The sequence below is a fragment of the Leuresthes tenuis genome, unplaced genomic scaffold (genome assembly GCF_036924035.1).
Source record: "Leuresthes tenuis unplaced genomic scaffold, fLeuTen1.0.hap1 SCAF_20, whole genome shotgun sequence".
Taxonomy (NCBI): domain Eukaryota; kingdom Metazoa; phylum Chordata; class Actinopteri; order Atheriniformes; family Atherinopsidae; genus Leuresthes; species Leuresthes tenuis.
In genome coordinates this window covers 9,744,497-9,767,886 of record NW_027325374.1, presented here as the reverse complement: position 1 = coordinate 9,767,886, position 23,390 = coordinate 9,744,497, and the positions used below count along the sequence as shown (strand labels likewise).

General features: G+C 39.4%; 4 protein-coding genes across 6 annotated transcripts; 1 reads left to right on the top strand and 3 right to left on the bottom strand.

Moving 5' to 3' along the window:
- Positions 1-1,332: 1,332 nt before the first annotated feature.
- Positions 1,333-13,746, bottom strand: sec31b (SEC31 homolog B, COPII coat complex component). Of its 2 annotated transcripts, XM_072372820.1 has the most exons (26): positions 13,640-13,746; positions 12,660-12,892; positions 11,966-12,161; positions 11,774-11,869; positions 11,259-11,399; positions 10,385-10,527; positions 10,203-10,302; positions 9,907-10,068; positions 9,228-9,380; positions 8,182-8,412; positions 8,024-8,098; positions 7,828-7,920; positions 7,628-7,739; positions 7,323-7,501; positions 7,116-7,242; positions 6,814-6,959; positions 6,319-6,492; positions 6,049-6,198; positions 5,752-5,944; positions 5,275-5,670; positions 5,107-5,145; positions 3,838-3,896; positions 3,425-3,550; positions 3,207-3,326; positions 3,010-3,081; positions 1,333-2,779 (listed from the first exon to the last, which is right to left on the bottom strand). In XM_072372820.1, the coding sequence occupies exons 2-26, from the start codon at positions 12,860-12,862 to the stop codon at positions 2,600-2,602; spliced, it is 3,666 nt and encodes a 1,221-aa protein (XP_072228921.1). In that variant the 5' UTR covers positions 12,863-12,892; positions 13,640-13,746; the 3' UTR covers positions 1,333-2,599. The 2 variants fall into 2 exon arrangements, with proteins under 2 accessions (XP_072228921.1, XP_072228922.1); XM_072372821.1 differs by lacking the exon at positions 5,107-5,145.
- Positions 13,747-13,987: 241 nt separating this feature from the next.
- On the bottom strand, positions 13,988-16,365 carry ndufb8 (NADH:ubiquinone oxidoreductase subunit B8). Its single transcript, XM_072373799.1, has 5 exons — positions 16,233-16,365; positions 15,858-15,984; positions 15,572-15,671; positions 15,075-15,230; positions 13,988-14,149 (listed from the first exon to the last, which is right to left on the bottom strand). Exons 1-5 carry the CDS (start codon positions 16,363-16,365, stop codon positions 14,057-14,059), a joined length of 609 nt encoding a protein of 202 aa, XP_072229900.1. The 3' UTR covers positions 13,988-14,056.
- Positions 16,366-16,918: 553 nt separating this feature from the next.
- On the bottom strand, positions 16,919-19,110 carry gpx9 (glutathione peroxidase 9). Its single transcript, XM_072373212.1, has 5 exons — positions 18,814-19,110; positions 18,619-18,712; positions 17,493-17,623; positions 17,262-17,392; positions 16,919-17,183 (listed from the first exon to the last, which is right to left on the bottom strand). The coding sequence occupies exons 1-5, from the start codon at positions 18,943-18,945 to the stop codon at positions 17,126-17,128; spliced, it is 546 nt and encodes a 181-aa protein (XP_072229313.1). The 5' UTR covers positions 18,946-19,110; the 3' UTR covers positions 16,919-17,125.
- Positions 19,111-20,410: 1,300 nt separating this feature from the next.
- Positions 20,411-22,876, top strand: fbxl15 (F-box and leucine-rich repeat protein 15). Of its 2 annotated transcripts, none has more exons than XM_072373812.1 (5): positions 20,411-20,554; positions 20,873-21,032; positions 21,115-21,617; positions 21,740-21,966; positions 22,121-22,876. In XM_072373812.1, exons 1-4 carry the CDS (start codon positions 20,529-20,531, stop codon positions 21,927-21,929), a joined length of 879 nt encoding a protein of 292 aa, XP_072229913.1. In that variant the 5' UTR covers positions 20,411-20,528; the 3' UTR covers positions 21,930-21,966; positions 22,121-22,876. The 2 variants fall into 2 exon arrangements, with proteins under 2 accessions (XP_072229913.1, XP_072229912.1); XM_072373811.1 differs by having other exon boundaries at positions 20,870-21,032.
- Positions 22,877-23,390: the final 514 nt, after the last annotated feature.

The window sequence follows — 23,390 nt, the reverse complement described above, 5'->3', positions numbered from 1 at the left end:
TTAGTTTGAACCAATATGTGAATGAGCAAAGGAACGAAAAGCATCTCCATCTATGTCCACATTAGTATTCATAGCTGAATGGTTTCTCTGGATCAGAACTTCACAAACTTGTGAATATGGCTCAGTGTTTTCCTGGGCTACCACTCAGCACATTTGCCCCTCATCCTGGAGCCCGTGTACCCATGACTCAGGTCGCTGCTGTGGTGTGATGTGTGGTGATGATTATATTGCCATAACCCCACACCGACGTGACAGGGTTACTGAAGTTCACAACATCCCAAAATATTCACGCCGCGCGGCTCCCGGCATGACCGACTGCGGCCAATCGGCAGCGAGTTTCCGACTTCTGATCCTCCTGGACCAATGGAGGAAGGGCGCACGAACCACCTGTGCAAGCTTGAAATGTATTACTAACATTTTGCAGCCGCAGGGTAACGGTGTAATTACAAGAAACTGATGAAGGGCGACATTTTCTGACCCAATAAGGTCGAAGAGATGACGTTGGCGCATTAAAGTGCTCGTGCTGAATGTAGGAAAACAGAAAAGTCGATGAAGTGAGTGACCTGTGAGCTCGCAGTAGCCTGTTGTAGTTATTTTGCGCCCAAGAAAAGATTAAACAATACTTATAACGCTCATGTTAAGCATAGAGCCGTTTAGTGCCCATAATGGGGCAGATATCCCAATTAGTAAGCCAAAATATGAACGCCATAACCGTGTGCTCCAAAAATTGAAACCAAAATAGGCTCTTGTCATGACATTTATTGGATTAGACTTTTTAATCAATTCATTTTAGTGTTGTCATATAAGATGCTAAACACACTGTAATAAAATTACATTTGTTCATCATGTTTGTTTCATGAAACTGACATTTTCTACATGCCATGCATCAAAATGAGAACAGCATGCTTGAATAAGAAAATGTGGTACTAGTTTACAAGTAAGCATTGACCTACTGAGTCATTAGTACCAGAACATTGCTGCCAAATTTTGAAATTTGAACAGTGCAGTTTGTTGAACCCATGCAGTTTGTTGTCCTGCATGATTGTTTCTTCCAGGAATTGTCATTTAGCTGCATTTTCAATTCATCAGCATAACCCCACCAGTCCTCCATAAACGCTCATAGTGTTCTGCTTCTCTTTAGCATTTGCAATTACTAAATCCAAGAGTAAACAACTAACTGGTAACTGACTTCCCAAGAAGCTGACAGTTAAGCTAATAGTGGTGAACTAAAGAGATAACTAGTAACCATTTGTGAACTGTGACTTACAGAAGAGGGAAGCAAAATTTGTGTTATATGTAATTAACCTTGGAATCATTCAATGTTTAAAGAGATTTCTTTTTAGTGAAACTTTATTTGAAAAAAAGATACCGAAATGAGTAAAGTAAGCAACATGGATTGTATAAATATCTGTGCAACCAAAACAGGCACATTGAGGCACTTTGCTGCCTTCTGCTGCCACAACACACCAAATAATCCAGCTTCACAGGCAGCCACAAATGTCTCGTTTTCCCTACTTGTCAGTTCATTTAAGTTTTATCATTGTATGATCTAATCTACTTCAATAATTATTTAAAAACAAATGCTGCCAGCATGGAAAGAAGAGAAACAGCATCTATTACAGAGGGAGTGGCTAACATAAAGGGTGCAGGAGGGACATTGATTCATTTGTTCAGAATAAATGAGCATAGAGTTTGCTTTACAAGCAGCTGTGTGAATTCTGCCCAGTGAGGGAGTTAATGTTGAGAAAAAATTGAGAAGGACAACAAAAGATCTGCCATTCACACAAGCTATCAAGAGATGCTGGTAGAGGGTTAAGTTAGCTCAAAATGAAAGAAAAATCACTTGACAATCACAGTCTGACATTCTTCTGCAGTGCTTTGGGTAAAAAAACAAAACAAAAAAAAAAAACAACCAAAAACTAAATAAAAACCTATGGCATCATTTATTAAATACAATCTATCCACAGCAGGAAAACAACCAGAGCTTATAGAGTTTATACCCGGCTTTTGATGCTCTTTGACAAATCTCACACGCTTGGTAAAGAGCGCCATCCTGTTTCGCCCTCGTACAAAGTACACTGAAAGAGTAAATGGTAAGCGCAATGAAAATTTTATTCTCATGATGTCTGGAGGTGGGAGTCTGGGACGTTTTGTTTTTGCAGCTGGAGCGCTTCATTTATGTAATGAAAACTTTTTGTACAAGCGCTGAAGTGAGAGGAAAAATAAGCACAGTGGACGATGAAAAAGATGAAAAAGCACCTACTCATACGGCCGCGTCCTCGTTTCAAACCACTTGCTTTTGTATATTACATCAACTACTGAATTTACACTGAATCACAACTTTCAGAATACATTCACCTTTTGTAAAATTATCACAGCAACATTGACAAATCTACAAAAAAAAAAAAAATCCACCCCTCTGCCCAAATCAACCATGTCTTCTGGAAGGAAGCATGTACGGACTGATGAGAACCACAACCTGTAATCGCACCAGCCATTATTCTCATCATTAATGTACTTCCTCAGGTCTCAAAAAGAAATAAATACATATATAACAATGTGGTAACACTGAAGTGTAGTCGGTGGTGTCCTCAGGGCATCAGACGCCCAGCTTGTTGGCGATGGTCATGACCACTTTGAGGATGGGCATGAAGGCGGAGATCTCGCTGAAGTTGCTGCTGCTGACCACCTGGGTGTGGACCTCCAGGCCCCGCTGATAGTTCTGGCTCGCCACACAGCGACTGATCTCATGGAGCCCGTTCAGGATGTTGTGAGAGAGCTAAAATAATAACAGGGAAAAATAAAAAAAATAAAAAAGGGAGATGTCCGAGTACTTTTCTAAGTACTATTTTTCCAGTTAGAAAGCATGACTGTGTCGTTTCCCCCAGGTTTGACTAACATAATACAGCTTTTTTTTTTTTTCCCACACACACTGCCCAAGTCGAAATCAAAATGTCTGCTCTTTTTCTTAACCTTGTCTTAAGACAAACAAAAAGAAAACAATCTTACCGACTGCTCTCTCAGCTTATCATACAGGTGCCCCAAACGTTTTCCAGCGTCATCAAGCTTCCTTTTTGTTTGCTGAAAAAGAAACACTGTTCATTCTATATTCATTTAAAAATTAACAAAACAACTTTTTTTCTCTCTCTCATATAGAGTCAGGCTTTATTGCAACAGCAACTCAGCTCCAACAGCCTGAGACTTACTGGATCTCCTGCTGCGAGCTGGCATCGCTGCACCAGGCTGTCAAAGGTGGTTTTCAGGATCATGTGCTCAGCTGGGATTTCTTTCTGCTCCACCCTCTCTGCTGGCAGCTGCTGGAGGAGCTGAGCAACACAATTAAAGGTATGAAAGGGGATGACATTTTTTTGCCATAAGGATTACTGTCAAGAATTCTGATAACAGACCCTTGTTAGACACAAACCTGTACAGTGGGCTCCTGAGGGGCTCCAGGAGGGACTTGGGTGCGGTCGTGGGGCTGTGGGGCATCCCCTGGGAAACCCATTACAGGAGCAGTGATGGGGGCTGGTGGAGTGTAGTTATCAGGGAACTGCATACACACAAATGTGAAACATGCTTATTCAGTGGATTAAACAGTTTAGATTTGGTATATTACCAAAAGACAGCTTTTATATAACCTAACCCCTGCTGGAAATATGGCTAATTAATACAGAATCGTTAATATTAAGTATTTAAAGCATTTTTAATACAATTTTGATCAGAAACTGTAGAAATAAATGTTCAAAGATTATATTACCGTATATTCCATTAAATATTAGACTGCATAAAACAGCAAGATCTAAAAGAGTACTTTGATGATGATGAATTAATAGATACCTTCTTCTTCCTGGGTCCACCTCGTACATTTGGTGGGTCATTCCAGCCCTCCTGAGGTCCTAAATCAAGACAAGACTTAGAGTTAGAAGCAAACTGGTTGCATTTTCTTTTTTTCTTACTTTGGGCACACTCAAGCAGCCGAAGATTGCAAATAAAAAGCCATTTTCACACATGGATTGCAGTTCTGGGGGCACTCTGTTTGGGAAAGTAAATGTCCAGATTAGCTGAACCAGACCCTGCTAGCTTACTGCTGCAAAGGCTTGATAGTATCTGAATAAACCAATGTGTGAAAAGAGCATAAGAAATGTCCCAAGAATGCACAAAAAGCGTGCAGCGGCTGTGCTTACTGCTTGCACGTTTCTGCTGGACTGCATTCTGCTTTCCACTTTTATTGATATTCAAGTCAAAATACTCAAATTTACTTAGTCAAAATTAAATAGTCAAAATTTACTATGAAAGCCAATAACTGTCAACATGATAGATAAAATGGCACCTGCCATCCCTGATTTGACACAAAAGAAACACTGCGATTGCTAAAACATTGTTTTTGCACAACCTAAGAGTATAATTCTGCTTTTTTTTTTTCCCCCACATGGGTGAAAATGCAAGTGTGGATAACATCTGAACCCGATTATTTTTACTTCATGTGTGACAACTGCTTATTTCAATCTCTTGAAGCCAGTTAGTTTATGTGGCAAAACACAACAAGTCATAACATCTCATTGAGCCACACAGATTTGAGCAGTTAAAGCAAAACAAAAATAGCAAATGTGGCAAAATATTCAGGCAGCATCTAATTAATCACTCAAAAGCAAATATCCCAATTGTGAGTATATAGTAAGCATCACATACCATATAAATCTGCAAATAGCTGCAAAATGTCTTACTTTATCCTTATTTTGCAACACTAATACATTGTGTGCATGTGTATGTTATCACTAAGGGACTGGTGCTGAACAATCCCAAAATAAAAGCTATGGTTACTTTATGAAAGTATCAAATGCTAACAATGCTAACATGAATTCAAACTTAATTCTCTACTTTTCCCTCAAGCTAAGGGTGGTAACAAGCAACAACCAAGAAATCAGAAAACCAGCAAAGCAATCCAATATAATAAAAAAAAAATAAAAAAATAAATACACTTCACTCAGAGCATAATATGGGATTATTGCACTGCATTGTTTTGATGTAAACATGGCTCTGCTTTTCTGGTCACGCTGTAAATAGTTTGATGCTCCACTATTCCATATCAAGCCCTAACCCTGTCACCTTGATGATCACAATGGGAATTCAGCCACGGAAAGTATCCTGCAAGTCAAAAAAGGAATGACAGCTGAACATCTTGTCGGCTGCAATCATGCTGTGATCTTTCTCTTATCTTGAAATAGATTAATATTACTGATGTTATGATGTTATCATGACTGGCATGACTCGCACCTGTGGGAGGTGGGGCGACAACTGGGGCCGGGAAAGGCTTTACCGCAGGAGCTCCAGGACCTCCTTGAGGATACCCAGATCCAAGAGGAGTTAGAGGAGTATAGGGACCAGAAGTCACAGGATGTGCAGGCCCCTGGCTGGGGATTCCGCCTTGGTACATAGGAACCGGGGCTCCTGGTTGGGAGTTAGGTGGCATGAGGCCTGAAGATAAAGAGGTAGACGGCATGAAACTTGGCACCCCAGGGCTTGGCATGGGGGGGAGGCCTCCAGGGGGCATGGATGAAGGCGGTAGTTGAGGTCCTGATAAGCTGGCAGCTGGCACAGATGGACCTGGAGGAGGGAAGGTTCCACCGGTGGACAAAGGCTGAGGCTGGAATGCTTGATGAGAATTGAAACCTGGGAAAACACAGAAATAAGAACAATGTCATCGAATTCTACAAGCACATCAATAAGATACCTTCAAGTTTTCAGTCAAACCTGGAGTCGTAGAAGGATGTTGTGGGTAGGAAGGTCTCATGGCAGGGCGGGTCGCACTGGGCGGCAGTACATGAGAAGAGGGTGGCAGACCATGCCCTGGGTTGGGTGGAGAAGCTTGAGGAGTAAAAACTGACGGGATAGGAGTCTGCTGTTGTGCAGCCATCTGGGATGGAGCGGAAGGCTGGTACTGACTCTATGGTTGGAAAATAAAATCACAATCAGCTATACATTTACAGGACAAATTCAAGTTCATTAGTATAGATAAGATATTTAATTTGTTGTGTTACTTATTCCCACCAGGATTTGTGCTTTGGGTGCCGGAGTCTGAGCAGCAGGAGTGGGCTTTTCTGTGGGCACACCAACTCTGTTGAATGAGTTTGGAGGCTGCTGTTGGACAGCCTCTCCCTGAGCATGTAACAGTCTGTTTCTCAGCATCATGATGCCAGCCTGAGGAGACAAAAACGGAACAAAACACCCAGATGTGGTTATTACAAGCCAGCGAAACAAAAAAAGTTTGAAATTTGAACTTTGAAATTGAAAATTGAACTTTGAAATGAGGTCTCTTACTTGGTCTGAGTTATCAGGCAGGTAGGTCATGGCTGTGGTCAAGCTGCCCTCTGCAGCCAGTATGCCAGCGTAGCAGGTCAGCTTCTCAGCCAGGATGGGGCTCTGGACTGCCACCTCGCTGTTGCGGAGGCGTTCGATTGACTTTCGCAGCATCATTACTTTCTCAACCAGATCCTGAAAAACACACAGACACATGCCACTAAATGACTATATTGCAGGGTTTTGTTAAACTGACTCTCCAGTTATATTTGAGGACATTTTGTTCTAAAATGAATAAAAAACTTTTTCATTTTATAGTAGTGTGAACCTTTAGAGGTCTTTGTAGAGTGAAAGGAAATACCTTCTCTTGCTCTGCTGTCATTTTACATTTAATTAAACATGTCCTCAAAAGGGTTTGTTTATCATTTCTGAAAGATCATAATCAATTAGTAAAGAACTCTACGCTTATCAGACAAATACTTATGTGCTTGTTGCAGGTGCGTAGTTAGATTATACCTCTAGACCAAGAGGGGAGGAGCAGTCTCTATGCAAGGCCCAGCACTCCACTAGCTTTTCAATATTTCCAGAGCAGATGTAACACAAGCAGGCCTGCAGGCAGCGCTTCTCTGTACCCTCACACTCCAGCCGGCTTCCCAGGGTATCTAACAAAACCAATTACAGAATAACACAAAGTTTAAAGAAAGTGGGAGGGCTGAAACTGGAACAATGAGTATGGCTGAAATGATAAAATAAAAAATAAAATCACATGGAAACAATGCAAGTTACAGCATGATCAGCGCCACTATAGATGAACTTACCGCACAAAAAAGCAAACTCTTCAGGGTGAGCATAAGTCAGCAGAGCAGCAAGAGCTTCCTTCCAATTGTCCAACTCACAGCTTTGCACTATGTCCCTCCAGTTCTGGGTCACCACTGATGATATCAGCTACAGTTGGGGACAAATTAATGGAAATATTCTCCGCCTTGCAGTTGTACAAACTGAGCCACAATAACTCGTACTCTTACCATTGAGATGCTGTTCTTTTGTTTGCTCAGGTACTTCTGCTGAGTCTTCTTGAGCAGTTCCTCTCCTCCACTAATGGACAGCAGGATGGCTTCAGCGTAGCGACCATCGTTCAGACACAGATCCACAGCACCTTCAAAGTTACCAACCAGCAGTGCCTGGCTTATCAAACCATCAGCGTCTGCATATGAATGAAGAGGTCAGTATCAACAATATCAAAATGTTACGCTATATAAAAGTTATAACAGTGGTAGAGTGTAACATATGGTCAGCTAGTATAAAATAATATTTATAGGAGTGTTTTTACCGCATGATACGGGGATTTGGAAGTTTGAGTTTTCCTTTGGGGTCTGACTAAAAAAGTCTGCAGGTGAAACGGAGCCTGAGGTTCTAGCATCAGTTGCTGCTTCATCAGACCTCTAAAAACAATAAGAAATGTTTTAAAAACAAACAGGAAGTACAAAACCTAAAAACAGAAATCAGAATGCACGCAGAAGTGCTGCTGACCTCAGTGGATAGCTGCTGCATCTTCTCTGCAAGATCTTTGGCATCAACTCCATATCCATTGTGTTGAAAATTCTTCCCCAGGCATTTTGAAATCTGAATAAGGACGTTTTTACAGCTTAAGCACAAAATATGACAAGGAACAAGATAATGATTCTAATATCGATTTCAGTTACTAGCTTCAGGTGAGACAGAATACCTTTTTCTCCAATTCATCTTTGCTGAAACCCAAAAGTTTGAGGAATTTAATGCGGGCTTCATCCTCAAAATTAACCTGTAAACAGAAGAAGTCAATAATTGTAACATATATCACTACACTGGTGGATGGGCTTGCGTTTCAATATCTGGAATGCCCACCAGAAGGAACTTCCATATGTCCTGTTCAGCGTCTGACTTGGCACTCTGAATCTTGGCCTGGCAGTAGTTGTTGAAGGAACCCGACTGCAGGGCTGCCTGAAGCTCCCTGGAGCGCTGAAGGAACTCTGTCTCCGTGGTAACCTGGCTCACAAACACTTGTCTGGGGACGGGCTGGGGGCTCTGAACTGGAGGCAGCTTGGGATTCTCAAAGGTTATCAACTTTCCACCAAACTAAGAAAAAAATAAAAGTGGATCAGTCAAAGAAAGAGAACACCGTGTCCATTAACATGAGCAGGGCGATATGGTCAATAAAATATTATCATATTTTCTTTATTGATCAATCTCAATTTAGCTATCAACATAGAATTTGATTATGCTATCAATGTACTCTTTTAAAATTTTACTCAGATATTTTCACACTTTTATCTATATCTACATCTCACATCATTAAATAAGCAACATTTTGCCATCATGTTTCCCGTCTCACTCACATTCATTTCCTCTGTAGTCTTCAGACAGAGTGCAGAGGAAATGAATTCAAGTTAACTGTAACTTCTGCTTGGTAAAATTGCCTGCCGCCATATTGGTCCCTGCAATATGACAAGCTCATACTTCTCTCTATCTGCAGCCTGAGTTTGCTAGCCTATATTTTCAAAAGGTGCTTTCTTGAAAATCAGGTAGAAATGTAAAAAAGCACTCAAGTAGCAACTGTGTAACCCACCAAGCCTTGGTTCAACGCAGATTGATTTGTTGTATGGAGGATAATGTAAGTTCACTCATTCTCAGTCTCACCCCTGCTTTCGTGCCTTCTGTCAGGTCTTTAGTTTCTGTTATTAGTTTCTGTTCCTTGTTCTGTGGTAGCTTCAGCAACATTTTGAGGTAATAAAGGGGGATCTCTTTAGACGTGCTGGCCTGACACATTGATTCTGCATTTGTTGTGCTCTTTGCTTAATCAATGTATTGGCAGAATACAACCAACACTTTCTATCCAACTTTGATATCGTTTAATCGCCCGACCCTAATGAATATAGAATATTCATACTTACAGCAAACGAAGCTCCAACTGGCCTGCGGACCCACTTCGGTGGCTTCTTCAGTGGAGGGACTATGGTGTCCTGCACACTAGGCTGAGGAACTTGAAGGGGGGGCAGCACCTGCCCTGTACCAAAGGGATCCATTGCATCAAATGAGGAGGATATCTGTTAAAAAGAAACAAAACACAGAAAAGTTAAAGCAACAACATAGAAATTTAAAATGAAAATAACTATTTGGAGAAAAGCTGAAATGATTAGCTGCTGGACAGAAAATTAACAGATGATTTACTGCCCCTTTTTTTCCAAAGATTATGTAAAAGAAGAACAATATCTTAGATATTAGGTCTTAGAAGACCTATAAATATACCAACTTTTCTAGCATCAACTGCAATGGATATGGAAGGTATTTTCTGATATGTTATCAGTGATTATAGATCACTGAAATAAATTATGAAAATAATACCCAATTGCTACAATATTTCAGGTTATTCATTTCAAAATCCCAGGAACCACCTGCCAGATTTAACAACATAATCTGTGTGTGTGTGTTCCTTAGTCAGAATCATTTCCTGTTTATTAGTCAGTGTCATTTCCTTCACACCAGCACCATCTTGTGGACAAACAATGCAGTTTTAGGCCAGGGGTTTCTGCATTAAATACAACACATGCCGTAGGACAGGATGGTCACTACCTTATCTACTGTGCTTTGTTGCTGAGCCTTTAAGCTCCCTCCCATCACAGAGTAAACCGTAATTCTTCCATCAAATGATGCTGTTGAAAGTAAGGCTGGATTTCTGGGGCACCACTGGACATCAAAGCACCACTGGTTTGTTGTTGGAAGCTCATAAATGACCTAAAATTGAGAGAAAGACACAAGAGAAAATCCATAGTCGTCATAATTACAAATCCATCAAGTCATCATAATTAGATGAAGCTATTCAGGGCGCAATAACTGACATAAGCAGGAATTACTGTCACATACTGTACCTCTCCAGTGTTTGGATTCCAGCAGAGGATCCTGTTGTCTTTAGCACTACTCAGCAGGAGCTCAGAGTCAGCTTGGCTCCAGGATATGGACAGAATTCCCCTGTAATACACAACAACAGGGTACCTTCAGGACATTCTGCAAAATTACAAATGAAAAAAGAAAGAAAGGCAGGTAGTCTTACCTTGTATGGTTCTCAAAAACTTTAAGAGGTGATGTAGCAAAGCGGAGGTCCCACATCTGGATGACTGGAAGTCGGTCATCTTCAGAGGCCAACACCAACTGAGTGGCCACGTCAGGGTGCCAGAGCATCCCTGAACAGTGCATCTAAAAATCACATCAGAAATCAAACTTAGATTTATGTGAAGCATTTTCTACAGGGTTTTAATTTTTACCTGATCTGAAAGGACTAAAAAGAGTTGGATTTCTGCCCCACTTTTTTTTTTTCTTGTCACTTAACCCAACTTGGGGTAAAAGGATGATGAGACCAAGACAATCATTGGCAGGACTCACAATTATTTGTATATTACTTTGTCTATTTTCAACAAACGGTTCTTTAATAGCCTGCTGATGCAGATTATTTAGAGACCGATGCTGATAGAGAAGAAATTTAATACTGATATCATGTTGCTATTGTTTTTTTTTTTGTTTAAACTATTATATCTATAAAGATTCAGCTTGATATGGTATGCTATTCTGAACTATACCTGCAGTGCTTGAGTTGAATAAATACATATATCACCAGCAAAAATATCTACAGGTAATCAAAACAATGTTCCAATGCACAACATAACTGCATCACTCACATGTCTGCTTGGACTTTTTAAATTTTTTTTATATGAGATAACATGTATCCGATGTCAATTAAATAAAAAATAGCAGGCAAACAGCATCATTATTCAACAATATATTACAAATACCAGTGGCTTAGTGAAACATATATGATTTTAAACATGAGATAGTGCCAGATGTGTAAGAACAGAAAAGGCCTTTGAATATCTGCCAATATGACAGAAGGCAAGTCTGGACTTATTGTAATTTGTGTTAAAGCCACCAACCCTGTTGCTGTGATCACTGATCTTTATAATGGGCTCATTCTTTCTCAGGTCCCACACAACTGCTTTTCCGCTGGGGTTGGCAGAGGCCAAGATGTGTTGAACCTGCCTGTTCCAGGACACAACACTTACATCTTCAGCAGGCTGAAACAAGACACAGAAGCTGTTAGTGTCAAAACAAAGAAGCCTTACTGCGAGACTGAGGAAACTAGAAAACCCGAATTTTAAACGCAAATGTAATGCAAACACATTGAAAATGTCCCTTTATCTGAGAATGATCTCAGATAATTCTGATCAAACTGGTAAACGGGTTGCTTGGATCAATGGGACAAGACATCGGCAACATTATTCTTTTGAGATAGTTGCAGACACCAACAAGCAAACCTATATGTGGTTTTGGTCTTATCTCAAATCTCACTCCAGTTGGGGGGGGATTGTAGTTTCATTTGTATATGCAGCATATGGGCTCAGATCAAAGATGTTTACACTATGACAGGCATGTATAACCGAGTACCCACCTGTGTTTTTGCTCCAGGAGTCATTGGACTGCTGAAGTTGTTTAAATCCCAGATATAGATCTCTGAATCGTTTGCTCCTGATGCAAGAAGATTACTCTGAAAAAGCAAAATATTCAGAGAGCAAATGAGGAACTTCCTGAGATGTGCCTCTGCCCAAACTGTTACTAATCACATAGATTGTTAGACATTTACCTGAAAAGGGTTGAAATCAAGCGCTCGAACAGGTCCTGTATGTTTGTCAGACACTCCTATTATCGCCTCTGCTCCAGAGCTCATTATGGCCTCAGGGTCATAAACAGTCAATGTGCCATTTTCACTCCCACCAATGAGTCTCCCTCCAGTACCGTCCGCTCCCATTCCAAAATTTACCCATACAATACTGTGCAACCTATAGAATCGGACAAGCATTATGAGTTACAGACTTACTGTATTATCTCCAGCTGAGAGCTGCATACCATTGCAAAGGTTTTAAGCGTTATTTTTCAGACAAATTGCTTGTGAAGGATTTGTCAAACAGTCCACATCATGTGTATCAAGGAGGGCACACTTAAAATTAATAAGACACAAAGCTCCATTAGTTTATTGACACGTCTCTTTGAAAAAAAAAAGTGTTTTTAGCTGAAAAAAATCCATTGGGTGCAATCCAAAAGATTGAAATGTTCAATTAAAAAGTGCCCAGTCTTCTGAAATGGACAAAACCTTGTTCAAAATGAGCTTTAAAGCAAAAAGCTGAGCAAAAAATTACATTGAAACACCACAACATCGTGTCACTTTCACAGCAATCATGTCTAAGCGACAGTGTGTCTTCACAGTTTGTGTCACAGTGTCACAGACTGTGGGAAAATAATTTTCGGCATTAAATGTGTCAGATTAAACAACAAATTACCTGTTTGTGGTAGGTAATGACCCTTTCAGCTGCATTTCCAAAGAGGAGTCAGCAAAGTCCATCTCAAATATCTCTATGGCTGCGGTGGTGTTGAAAGAAGCATCGAGCTGTTGTGCTGATGTTCCTAAGGCCAGGTAGATAGGATGGTGCCCGGCAGGACTCCACGCCTGGTGGGCAGTCCTCTGAATTTCCTTCAGCCTCATCTTCCTCTACAGTTGTTTAAGTTTCAAATTCTGGGCAGATGAATGGACCTCACTAAATCATGTCAATAATCTACATTTCTCTGTATAACTGTTTTATACAAACAACAACATACTTTACCTAGTTCTTACTTTAAATTGAAGAATATTTAAAGCTACACAAATTTGTCTTTCCATTCCAAAATTTTCAACTTCCTTATTTAGCAAAACAAGAATGCCAACCTACTGAGACTTTGCATTCGACTAGTACCTGCAAATGCAACACCTTGAAGACCATTTTCCCAATCAAGTAGCTTTCACTCGTCAAAATATTTGTTTAAACAACAATGAAAACGAAATATATCTTGGCGGAATCTCAAGCGACCTTACTGACAGGGTTATGAAGCTGCTTCTGAATGAATTTCACTTCAGCAATCCTGACATTTAGTTAGCTTACCTTAGCATCTCGCAAACATGTTTCACGAATGTTGCGTTAGTCTTCGTAACTTAAGGACAATGTATACAGAAAAACACACCCGTCACCATTAACACCATCTCCCCGATTCAATATTTAGTTAATACACCGTGTATGGTGTCATGTTAAAACATAACTAGCGTATGGACCAACGACTAGCAGTTTAATTCCAGAGCATATCCGGAGCCGATGTTGATGCTATCAGAAGCTAGCTAAAAGCCAACACCCCTTACAACACGTTTCAACGACAAATAAAAAATAATATCAATAAGGCTAACTTAAACACTCATCAGTTAAATTAAATGTGTGTTTTAAAAGCAACTTACGTCAAATGTCTGTATCACAGCTTGACCGTACGCATTCACAAGTTCCAGAGCCACTTATCAGTCAAGCTAGCAGCTCCGACCAAAGTGCTTTGCTGTGTTGTCACTACGCTACGGTAGCCGACAAGGACATTCTTTATTTCCCGATAGGCTAACTCCAGTATCACCCAACAAACACTATCCTAAAATAGATATGCCGCTTTTTAAAAAAAATCCTACAATAATCCACGTGGTCTTCAGGATCCATAAAACTTTAATTGTTTTCTATTATTTTACAGTTTAAATTAAACTATTTAACTTGTTTAAACTGCTTTCTTTCCACACAAAAAGTAACAACCACGTAAAACAATATTTATACTTTTAACATAAGTCTTTATTCTTGACAGAAATATATACACAAATACAACTGTATTTCAGTCTTCAGATTTCATAATTTTTGACTTCCTCTGGCTGTTTTTCAGGTTCTCCTCCCTTCTCCAAGTACAGGTTGTTGTAGGGATATTGCTTCGGAGCCTGGAACGAGAGACAAAAGCTTTAATGAAAATGTGAGGTTTTTTTAAATAAAGGAAGCATTTTCTGTATTGGTGGTTAGCCAAAGAAGAGAGATATTTCTAAACAACTTTTTAAAAAGTTTTAACACAGAAAAACTAAAAAACTAAGAAACAAAAAGTAAACAAAAATTTGAATAAATGAGCATCAAATCATAATTACCAGCTGAAAATAAACACCATCTCTATGTTATATCTCTTGGCAATCTCCTTAGGGTGTAACAAAACACAAGAACTCGCACTATTTGTCCTAGAGATAAATTGTGAAATTTTACATATATATGGACAGTATGTCTGTCTTTGACACAGAGCTGACCTTACAGCATGTTTAGCATTCCTAACATTTTCTTGAATTAGTTATTCTCATAGCAGAGTTTAGATTTCTGAAAAAGTACATATGGTAGAGCATTTTAAAATGTCTAGATAACATTTTGTATTTCACTTTTGAAAGACTGTCATATTTTCAGTACACTGTTTTTAATCAAGAAGTATTCAAGATACAAGATTCAAGCTATCAAGGAAATAAAATATACAAAGTAACACACTGTAACTCACTGTATCCTGACACATTTAACTACATGGGTCTGAGCATCTTCCAAGTGAAACAAAACACTTGGAATTTGACAGTATTTCCATATGAATCGTGTAGAACCACTCGACCAATGTTGATAAAAAGTAACTGAATCATTTTACTGGTTTCCTGTACGACAAAATACACAAACATGCAGCCACAACACAGAATGTTCAGATAATAAAAGAAGACCTGCACATTTTAACAGTTTCCACGATGGGACTTTTGTGTGACTCGTGCCACTTTGATCAAGCCACTGTTGTGAGCCTGACAGAGCAATATCAAAATAATACACATCTTTGCTTTATTATATACTTACAATAGGTTGGTAGGATGGGAATTGCTCTCCCATGTAGAACATAAACAACATGAACCCGAAGGAGCCAAGCAGTTGTTTCCACATTGTGGACCACGGCACAGGGCTGGGAGATGTATCCACACGGTTCCTTATGTACATGTCAAAATGCCAGTGCATCTAAAAACAAAATGAACAGTTGCCGATTAAATGTAATCAGCAAAATGAAACTGCAAACTTCTGTGGAGAAACCAGTGCATCTGTGTAACATTGTAAAATTTGGGTCTTACTGTAGATGGATGTGCGAATTTTGAAGTAAAGATACAATTGGCTTGGTAAACAATAGAGAGCATGTAAAGAGGTTGTTTTTTAATGTTGGAAAGTAAATAATAAGGCAGCGGGAATGCAAAATAGTTTTCACTGAGTCTTACTACACAATTCACAAGACTGTTATAGCATCAGTATATAACTTAAAAAACAACCCCATCACTTTATAACAGTGCATGTTATCAGCATCTTACCGGCTCTCCCCAGTTCCTCCTGAGGTCAGGGTGGTCCCATTTGTACCAGGGGTCTCTCTCATGTTGAGACCTGTCTACTAGTTTTGGATAGTCCCCGTAGCTATAACAACAAAACAACAGCATACGGTTTTCAGTGGCGCAGGTTTTGTGTGTGTTACTATTGATTGACACAGTAGAAAGTAAATATGAATGCGCTCATCCTACTAGTATTTACACCAGCAATGTCGTGGAAAACAATTAACTTTTAAATTACGATGACGAGTGGAGGTTTGAGAATAAAGCTCACCCCTCGCCGTTGTCGGGATATGGCTCATAGTCCTCAACCCTCATGTTGTACTTCTTGGCAGCGGCAGCTCTCTCCTCTGGGGTCTTCGGGTACGGACCAGGTAGGGTACCCTTTGTCACACCAGAGGCTGAAACAGCATTAAATGCATTTGTGAATTAAACACACTACCATTATAAAGATACTGGCCTCAAACAAATAACGACGCAGCAACATTATTGCTTCTGCCTTCACTCCTATTCACTCCTACTCTGCTAGCCAAAGCTAACCTTAGCATGTCAAGGTTACGTCCATGACAAACTTTAAACTTTAGATTCTTACACATACCTTCTGATAAATTCATACTATAGCTTGATTGCATGAAAAACCTCAACTGACCTGCTCTACATCCCGACAAAAGGGCTGGAATGCCAGAGCCTTTTCCCTTTGCGAGAGTTTGGGCCCACCGTCGGAAACCAACACCAGCCATGTTTACTGGCTGCTGCTGTCTGACACAATGAGAAGTACGCATGCGCAAGTACAAAGGTATGGGTTGCTGTAAAGACCAATTCAAAACATCTATGAATATCTTAAATGTACTAAGTTATAATATAAAAGTATAGATATGTATTCAAATAAAACAATACTAATAATTACTGAAGAAGTGAATGTAAGTTCAGTTCAATATGCTTGTTTGAAACTGTAGGTTAAACAGTTTATCAGGATTTTTAAAAAAGTATTTTTTTAGAGTTGATATGAAAAAGGACAAAATGTAGGCCAGATGGTTCCATCTTTGTTTCAAATCAGATTATTTTGTTTGTCATGGGAGATTTGTTCATGTGCTTTTTATTGTGGCACATCTTCTGTCTGCCACTCAATCCCACCCTGGTAACGTGCTGCACTGGTGGTTGTCATTCTGTAAGGTTCTCTTGTGTCCATAATAGCAACTCTCAATGTCATCTATGGTTTAAGTACTTCTTACCTCACTGTGAGGTAACTGACAAGTGACCTTTCGATCTAACAATGATGTAAATCAACCACATCCACATCGATATTGTTTTAAAATATTTTATTCACATTTTATATTTAGTGCAGCAGACACCATCCCATTTGAGAGAAATGTGAAAGGCGACATAAAAACCTCTCCAGTGGCTAAAGGGAACTTGCTCTCAGAGTGAATGCACTGAAGCTCTGAGGCACGCTCCTCTTCCCATCAGATCAAGCTCAGGTGCACATGTGCATTTACTAAGGGATCATCATTCTGCCACTGGTGACAGATTGAGCAAAGTCCATCAGAGAAGTTCTGCTATGTCCTTTTCCACATTCTCAAAGGGGCAGTGTAGTTCATACCTGCAGTGAAGGGAAGATACAGTTAGAAATGTTCAAATAAAGGGTTTAATTTAGTCAAGGTCTGTAGTTTGACTTTACCTTCTGAAGGGAATTCCATTTGCATCAATGAGAAACTTCTCAAAATTCCACCTAATGTCATTGACTTTTATTGGGGACCAGTAGAACTTCTTAAGCTCTCCAATAACAGGGTTCACAAATGGAAGAGATTCCTGTGGAAAACAAGAAATGACATTGCTGCAGTGATGACATAAAAAAAGGACAAAATCCATCAAATGTGTATATTCAAGCTCTTCAGAAGGTGAACTTTACCTTTAGAAAGGTGAAAAGAGGCTCTTCATTTAATCCGTTCACCTCAATTTTGTTAAAGATGGGAAACTTTGGTACAAACCCACCACCAGGTCTCACATATTTTAAAATATTGAGGGTTTCATGACTCACTTCTATAATGATAAATGTAAAAAAAAAAAATTACTTATGTATTGTAAACATACATCACATAAAAAACCTTGCCCTTAAATACAGTGGCTGAGGAACACAAAACATGAATTGGGTGGAAGAAGTGCTTAGACCCTTTCAGTAAAAGTGCAAATTAAATTAAAAATAGGGGGGAAAAAACTAACTCTGCTACAAAGTTTTGCATTCGAAAATATATCTTAAGAAATTATAAAGAAGAAGCAAACTATCCTCAAAATATGAGAACATTTTGCAGAGAGAATGCCCCTTTTGACCATTTTTTTTTTTTTTATCTGTAACGGAAGTGGCCATTACCAAAAAAAAAAAAACTTGTTAGCAAATGTAAACAATTTAAACAACAGTTCTTAACAGTAGCTTCTAAAAAGTTAAACATAACATAGAGGAATGGACCGACAGTGAAGCCTGTGGTTTACAGAGTGAACAGAACAAAGACAGAGAGGAAAGGGAATGGTTATGGTCGGGGGATTAGGATCATTGCATAGAGCCTAAAAAAAACCCAAAAACCCAGGTTTCCGTCATTCGAGTCTCCTCGTGTTTTGTTTAAGTTTTCAGAGGCAAAACTTGGAAATCTTTTGTTTAAAACAGCAATTTTTTTATTGATAGTATACAGTTTTTTTCAACCAACTTATCCTTTTCTCAAATTTAGAAACAAATCTTATGAAATTACTCCCAGGAACTATGGATGCAGCTCATGTGACCAATCATATAATAACAACTATAAAACTATGAGCTATGAAAAATCCTTCTGTGGCAACAAAGGATCAGACATAGAGCTTTTTTTTATTATTAGGGGTTACAATCCAGTGGGGTTAGCGTAATTGATCTAATATTTAAAATGTAGTGGATTTCTTAAACGCATAAATATATTTTCATTCTAAAGTAAATTTTTTTGAATATATTGAATTTAAAAGTACAGTATTACCACATGCAGTGGAGTGTAACAAAATGAAAGGACACCTACCAGGTGACTGAAGACCAAACTGGTTGCAGGGGAATCCTAAGACAGTGAAGTTAAGGTTGCCAAACATTTCCATCAGTGCATTCATTCGGTGGTACTGAGGGAGCAGAGCAAAAAATCAAACGTGTCCATGAAGACATCTGGACATGTTATGAGAGAATGTGGTCTAAATGTAGTCAGAAAGTTCTCAAGAATCACCTCCTCTATTGTTGACCCTCAGAAAGTGGCAACATTGATGATGAGAAGCACTTTGCCCCTGTAGCTGCTGAGTGGAACCAGCTGTCCATCCAGAGTTTCAGCAGAGAAATCATAGAGTGATTTATTGTCCATGCTTGTTCTTTAGCTTGTATACAAACTGAAGTCAGTCAGGAGTGAGTATTCACTCAGCTATCCCGTTGGCTCATCTCATTCACTGAAACATAACTCATAGGTCAGCAATTGTTCAGCATGACTGACCACATTGTTCTTCAGAGCAGAGGTGAGCAGGCAGGGAGGCTAACACACACACACAACACACACACACACACACACACACATATATATATATATATATATGGGGATGAGTAGCTGGTAAAAAGTGGTTACTAATTGGAAAATAAAGTATCAAATTGAATGTATTTTGGTTCTGTGAAAAATATGTTAATTTTGGCTCCATCTTTCTGTTTACTCTGACAAAAATAATTATGACATCAAAATTCAAGCCTCACTCTTTTTCCCTCTGATCGCATTTTACTATTCGTATATTAAAATCTTTGGAACATGTCAACAACAAAACAAACATTCCCATGAAACTGTTTTTTATGACCTTGTTATTTATTAAAAAAATGGCAGCGACATATTTTGAATGAGCACATGTCTTGTGTTCTCATTTTCTATGTGCGAAAACCTTAAGGTCAGCACCCACCTATTAGTGAAGTACCTGTATTTTGTGTCAGTGCTGTTTGTGGAAGAATAGTGTGGGATTAAATTTGGCGATGCTAAATATGAAAAATGCATTCATTTGCACACTAAATGCTTTGAGATATCTAAAGAGCAAAAACAAGAATAACTGTGAAACTAGAATTTAATGGCAGCATATTATCTTTAGCATAAGGTGCAGTGTTTACAGTTTTTGATTTTGAAGAGACTTCAGAGTATTCAGATTTTATTACATAGTCTTTGTAATCCAATAAGTCACGCTGTTTGTTACAAGACTGGAAAGTAATTTGTTTTTAGTACTAGTAATTTAAGGAAGTTCTTTAAAAAAATAAATAAATAAAAAAATCCATCGAGAAAGTAATTTACCAAATCAGCATGAAACCACCCAGTGCTGGCAAATTCTTAGTTACAACTGATTTGGGAGGTCTCTATAAATCATTTCAAAGAGTCCTTTAATCGTAGTTATAGCAAATCAATCTAAACATCGCCTTGAGCATGTAAACCCGGAAAATTACAAGTACTGCATTCCTCGATTCAGTGTAAATGCAAACTACAGTGATTAACAGACCTAATAAACTGTTAATACCACTAATAAATACATACTGTATTGTATCTGAGCAGCAAATTATCGCCAAAATAATCACTCAAAGGTTAATGATAATGGCTTTTTTCGTAAACAAGCCCAAAGGTGAGGCAATTGGCTACATGTTCTAAATTAACTAACAACAATTAGAGATACAAGCGATAATCTTAACAAATTCAAACAGCGTGAATAAGTAGGCAATCACTTAATATTTGACATTTTTCTCTAAATAGCGTTACTTCACCAGCCTTTCGCAATGTAATATGTATAGTTCCTACAGTCCCTGAAGGCAGCATTAGGTTTGAGTTACACCTCAGTCGCTTCGCAAGATGCTAAGGCAAAATACGCTATTTTGGCATCTATGTGAAGAACTCCACGTATTGAAAAACGCTGTATAATTAATCGGCTGATAATGGATGTTGAAGCTAAGACGCAGACGTAAGTGTCTTTTTTTTTTTTTAAAGGTTTTTTTGTTAAAAGCAGCGGGATTGGTGGCCCCGGCAGCCTAGCTCGCCGGCTAACAGCAATAGCTGGCGAGTAATAACAGCCAGCCACCGAAATGCAGCGACACACATTTATTTATAGCGACCATCTTCTGGCGACAAGGCCAAAACTAACAGTCTTCGTTACCAATGTAAACTGTTGTCATTGCTACAATCTAAAGCATTCGTCAACAGTAACACGTACTTGTGTTAAGCGCTTGATAGATGTGTGCAGTATCAAAGTTCAGCTGTAACACGGTTTGCACTTCAGCAGATTGCATCTCCTGGACTTGCCCTGGGAGGATGTTCTCGTTCCACATATTTTGTGCTATTTGCCACTACAACACGTTGTCAGCCTTCAGAGGGTGAGCAAGCAGTTCCACACTCTCATCCAGGTGTACCTCGCCAACTGCAGGACTTTTAATTTGTCCCTGGTAAGTACTGACAATGTTGAAAAGGCATAAAGTCCTCAGCTGTTGTGGCAGCTTGATCTCTGCTCTGTTGTGATATTTACAGATAGGACCATGCATTCCAAAGGAGGCATTTTGCTCCATGTTAAAGGACAATAAAGTTCTACAGAATCTGTCACTTCAAAACTGCTCAGACTGGGTGGCAGACAAGGAACTGCTGCCGGTTATTGGCCAAAACCAGCATCTACAGAAAGTGGACATGAGCGGCTGCGCCTGCCTCACCCGCCACTCCCTGGTGGCTGTGTCCTTGAGTTGCATGCATCTCCAGCATCTCGGCCTGGCACACTGCGAATGGGTGGACAGCCTGTCCCTGCGCAGCCTGGCTGACCACTGCGGGGGGCTACTGTCGATCGACCTCACTGCTTGCCGCCAGCTGAAGGACGACGCCATCTGCTACCTGGCCAAAAAGTGCTTGCAGTTGAAGTCTCTATCATTGGCAGTCAATGCTAACATCACGGACGAATCAGTAGAGGAGGTGGCCAAGAACTGCAGGGGCCTGGAGCAGCTGGACCTGACAGGTTGCCTGCGGGTCAGGAACCAGTCCATCAGGTATAGTTATCTTATTTCCTGTGGTATTCCTACTGACTTGGTGTCTTCTTTGCACACACTTTGACATGCACCACCTCACTTGTTCACCCATCCCTGAGATCTTCTGCTTGCTGTGCTCACAGGACTCTTGCAGAGTACTGCCCAAAGCTGCAGTCCTTGAAGGTGAATCACTGTCACAATGTGACAGAGTCGAGCCTCGACCCTCTGCGGAAGCGCAATGTACTGATTGATGTAGAACCACCTTTACAGAGGGCACTGGTGCTTCTTCAGGATGTACTGGGTTTTGCTCCCTTTATCAATCTTCAGATATAGCCAGAAGGCAATCTTCCTGTCCAACAAGTGCACACAGGTGGGTAAGATCAGCAGTATATGTATTGTGCTATTAGTTTTTTTTACATATTTATTTATAAATCTTTCACCAGAACAAAAAAAAACAACTTAGGGAATTTACCACTGGTTTACTCTGATGACGTTAATAATTGTTTTTTATTACTTTGTTGCAGGCGACTTTAAAACTTTAATCTGCATCACATGGACACTTTTGTCACACCTCTTCAAGAAGACGGGGATGTGTTACACTCACATTCTGGTGGCTTACGTTATGGACAAAAAACTCACTGGAATGTCGGGAATGATGCCAATTTTTATGTGTAACTTAAAATGAGATGTCTTTCAAAAATCAAAGAAAAAAGCCACGTACTTTTAAGCTTTGTCGCCTCGCATCCAAATTATGTCACTGTACTATTCCATTTTGCATTTTTTGTAAAAATGTGGCTTCATAGAAAAAAAACGATTTTGAACCAAAGTATGGCCTTTTGTTGTTTTAAAAACAAATGACAGAGCTGTTATCTTAAGTCTGGGTTTGATTTAAAAAAACAAAACAAAAAAAAACTTGTGTGTGTTTACCAGCTTAAAGAGCCACTTTATCCAAATCCCACTCTTTTATTTACCCGTACTGTCTTATAGATACTGACTTTATTTTTATCCAGGTTTTTATTTTCGCCCCCCTGTCTGACAAACATCAGAAGCGAAAGCAGTGCTATTTGTTTCGCTGCCCAACATGTTTGACAAAAACTTTTGGCCACCAGAGAAGCAACTTCAGGTTTTTGAGTGGAAACTGAGACTATTTGTCAGGTTAGAAGTATAGAGATAATTCAGTGAATACATAATCTTTGTGACACGGATGAAATAACTCTTTAATCCAAATTATATGTAAATTCAACACTTCAGTACTTAATTGAAAAATGATCATTTATTAAGACTGTTTCCCTCTCAGTCTCTAAATGAATATTTATATATATATAAAAAAGGAACTTGTTGAAATGCTGCCGTCCTGTAATGATGCAGTACAGTACATGTGAGAAATATTAAATTGTAAAATGCCACCAGAAATGGCTGTTGTGAGTGTTCTGCGTTAATGGATGAGAGCCCAGTTCAACTGAAACTCTTGTTTTGATTACCTCACATCTTCAAACCTGACTGATGACAGCGCTCTGATTTTCTAGATTTAGAAAGTGTTTCTCCTACTACACATTTGCGACACGGTGCTATGAAAAAATTATAAAAACAGAAAGACATGGACATGGTCAGTAATATGACCGGGTCTAAAAATACAATACTCATAAGCTAATAAGGAAGCTGAGTCTTTCAGAAGACGAGGAGGAGTCCACCGTCTCCTGTCAAAGACTAAAATAATGACATTTGACATAATAGAAATACAAAAAAGAATTTGCTATCTCGGCTCTCTCGCTAACAGGGATTAAACAACGTATA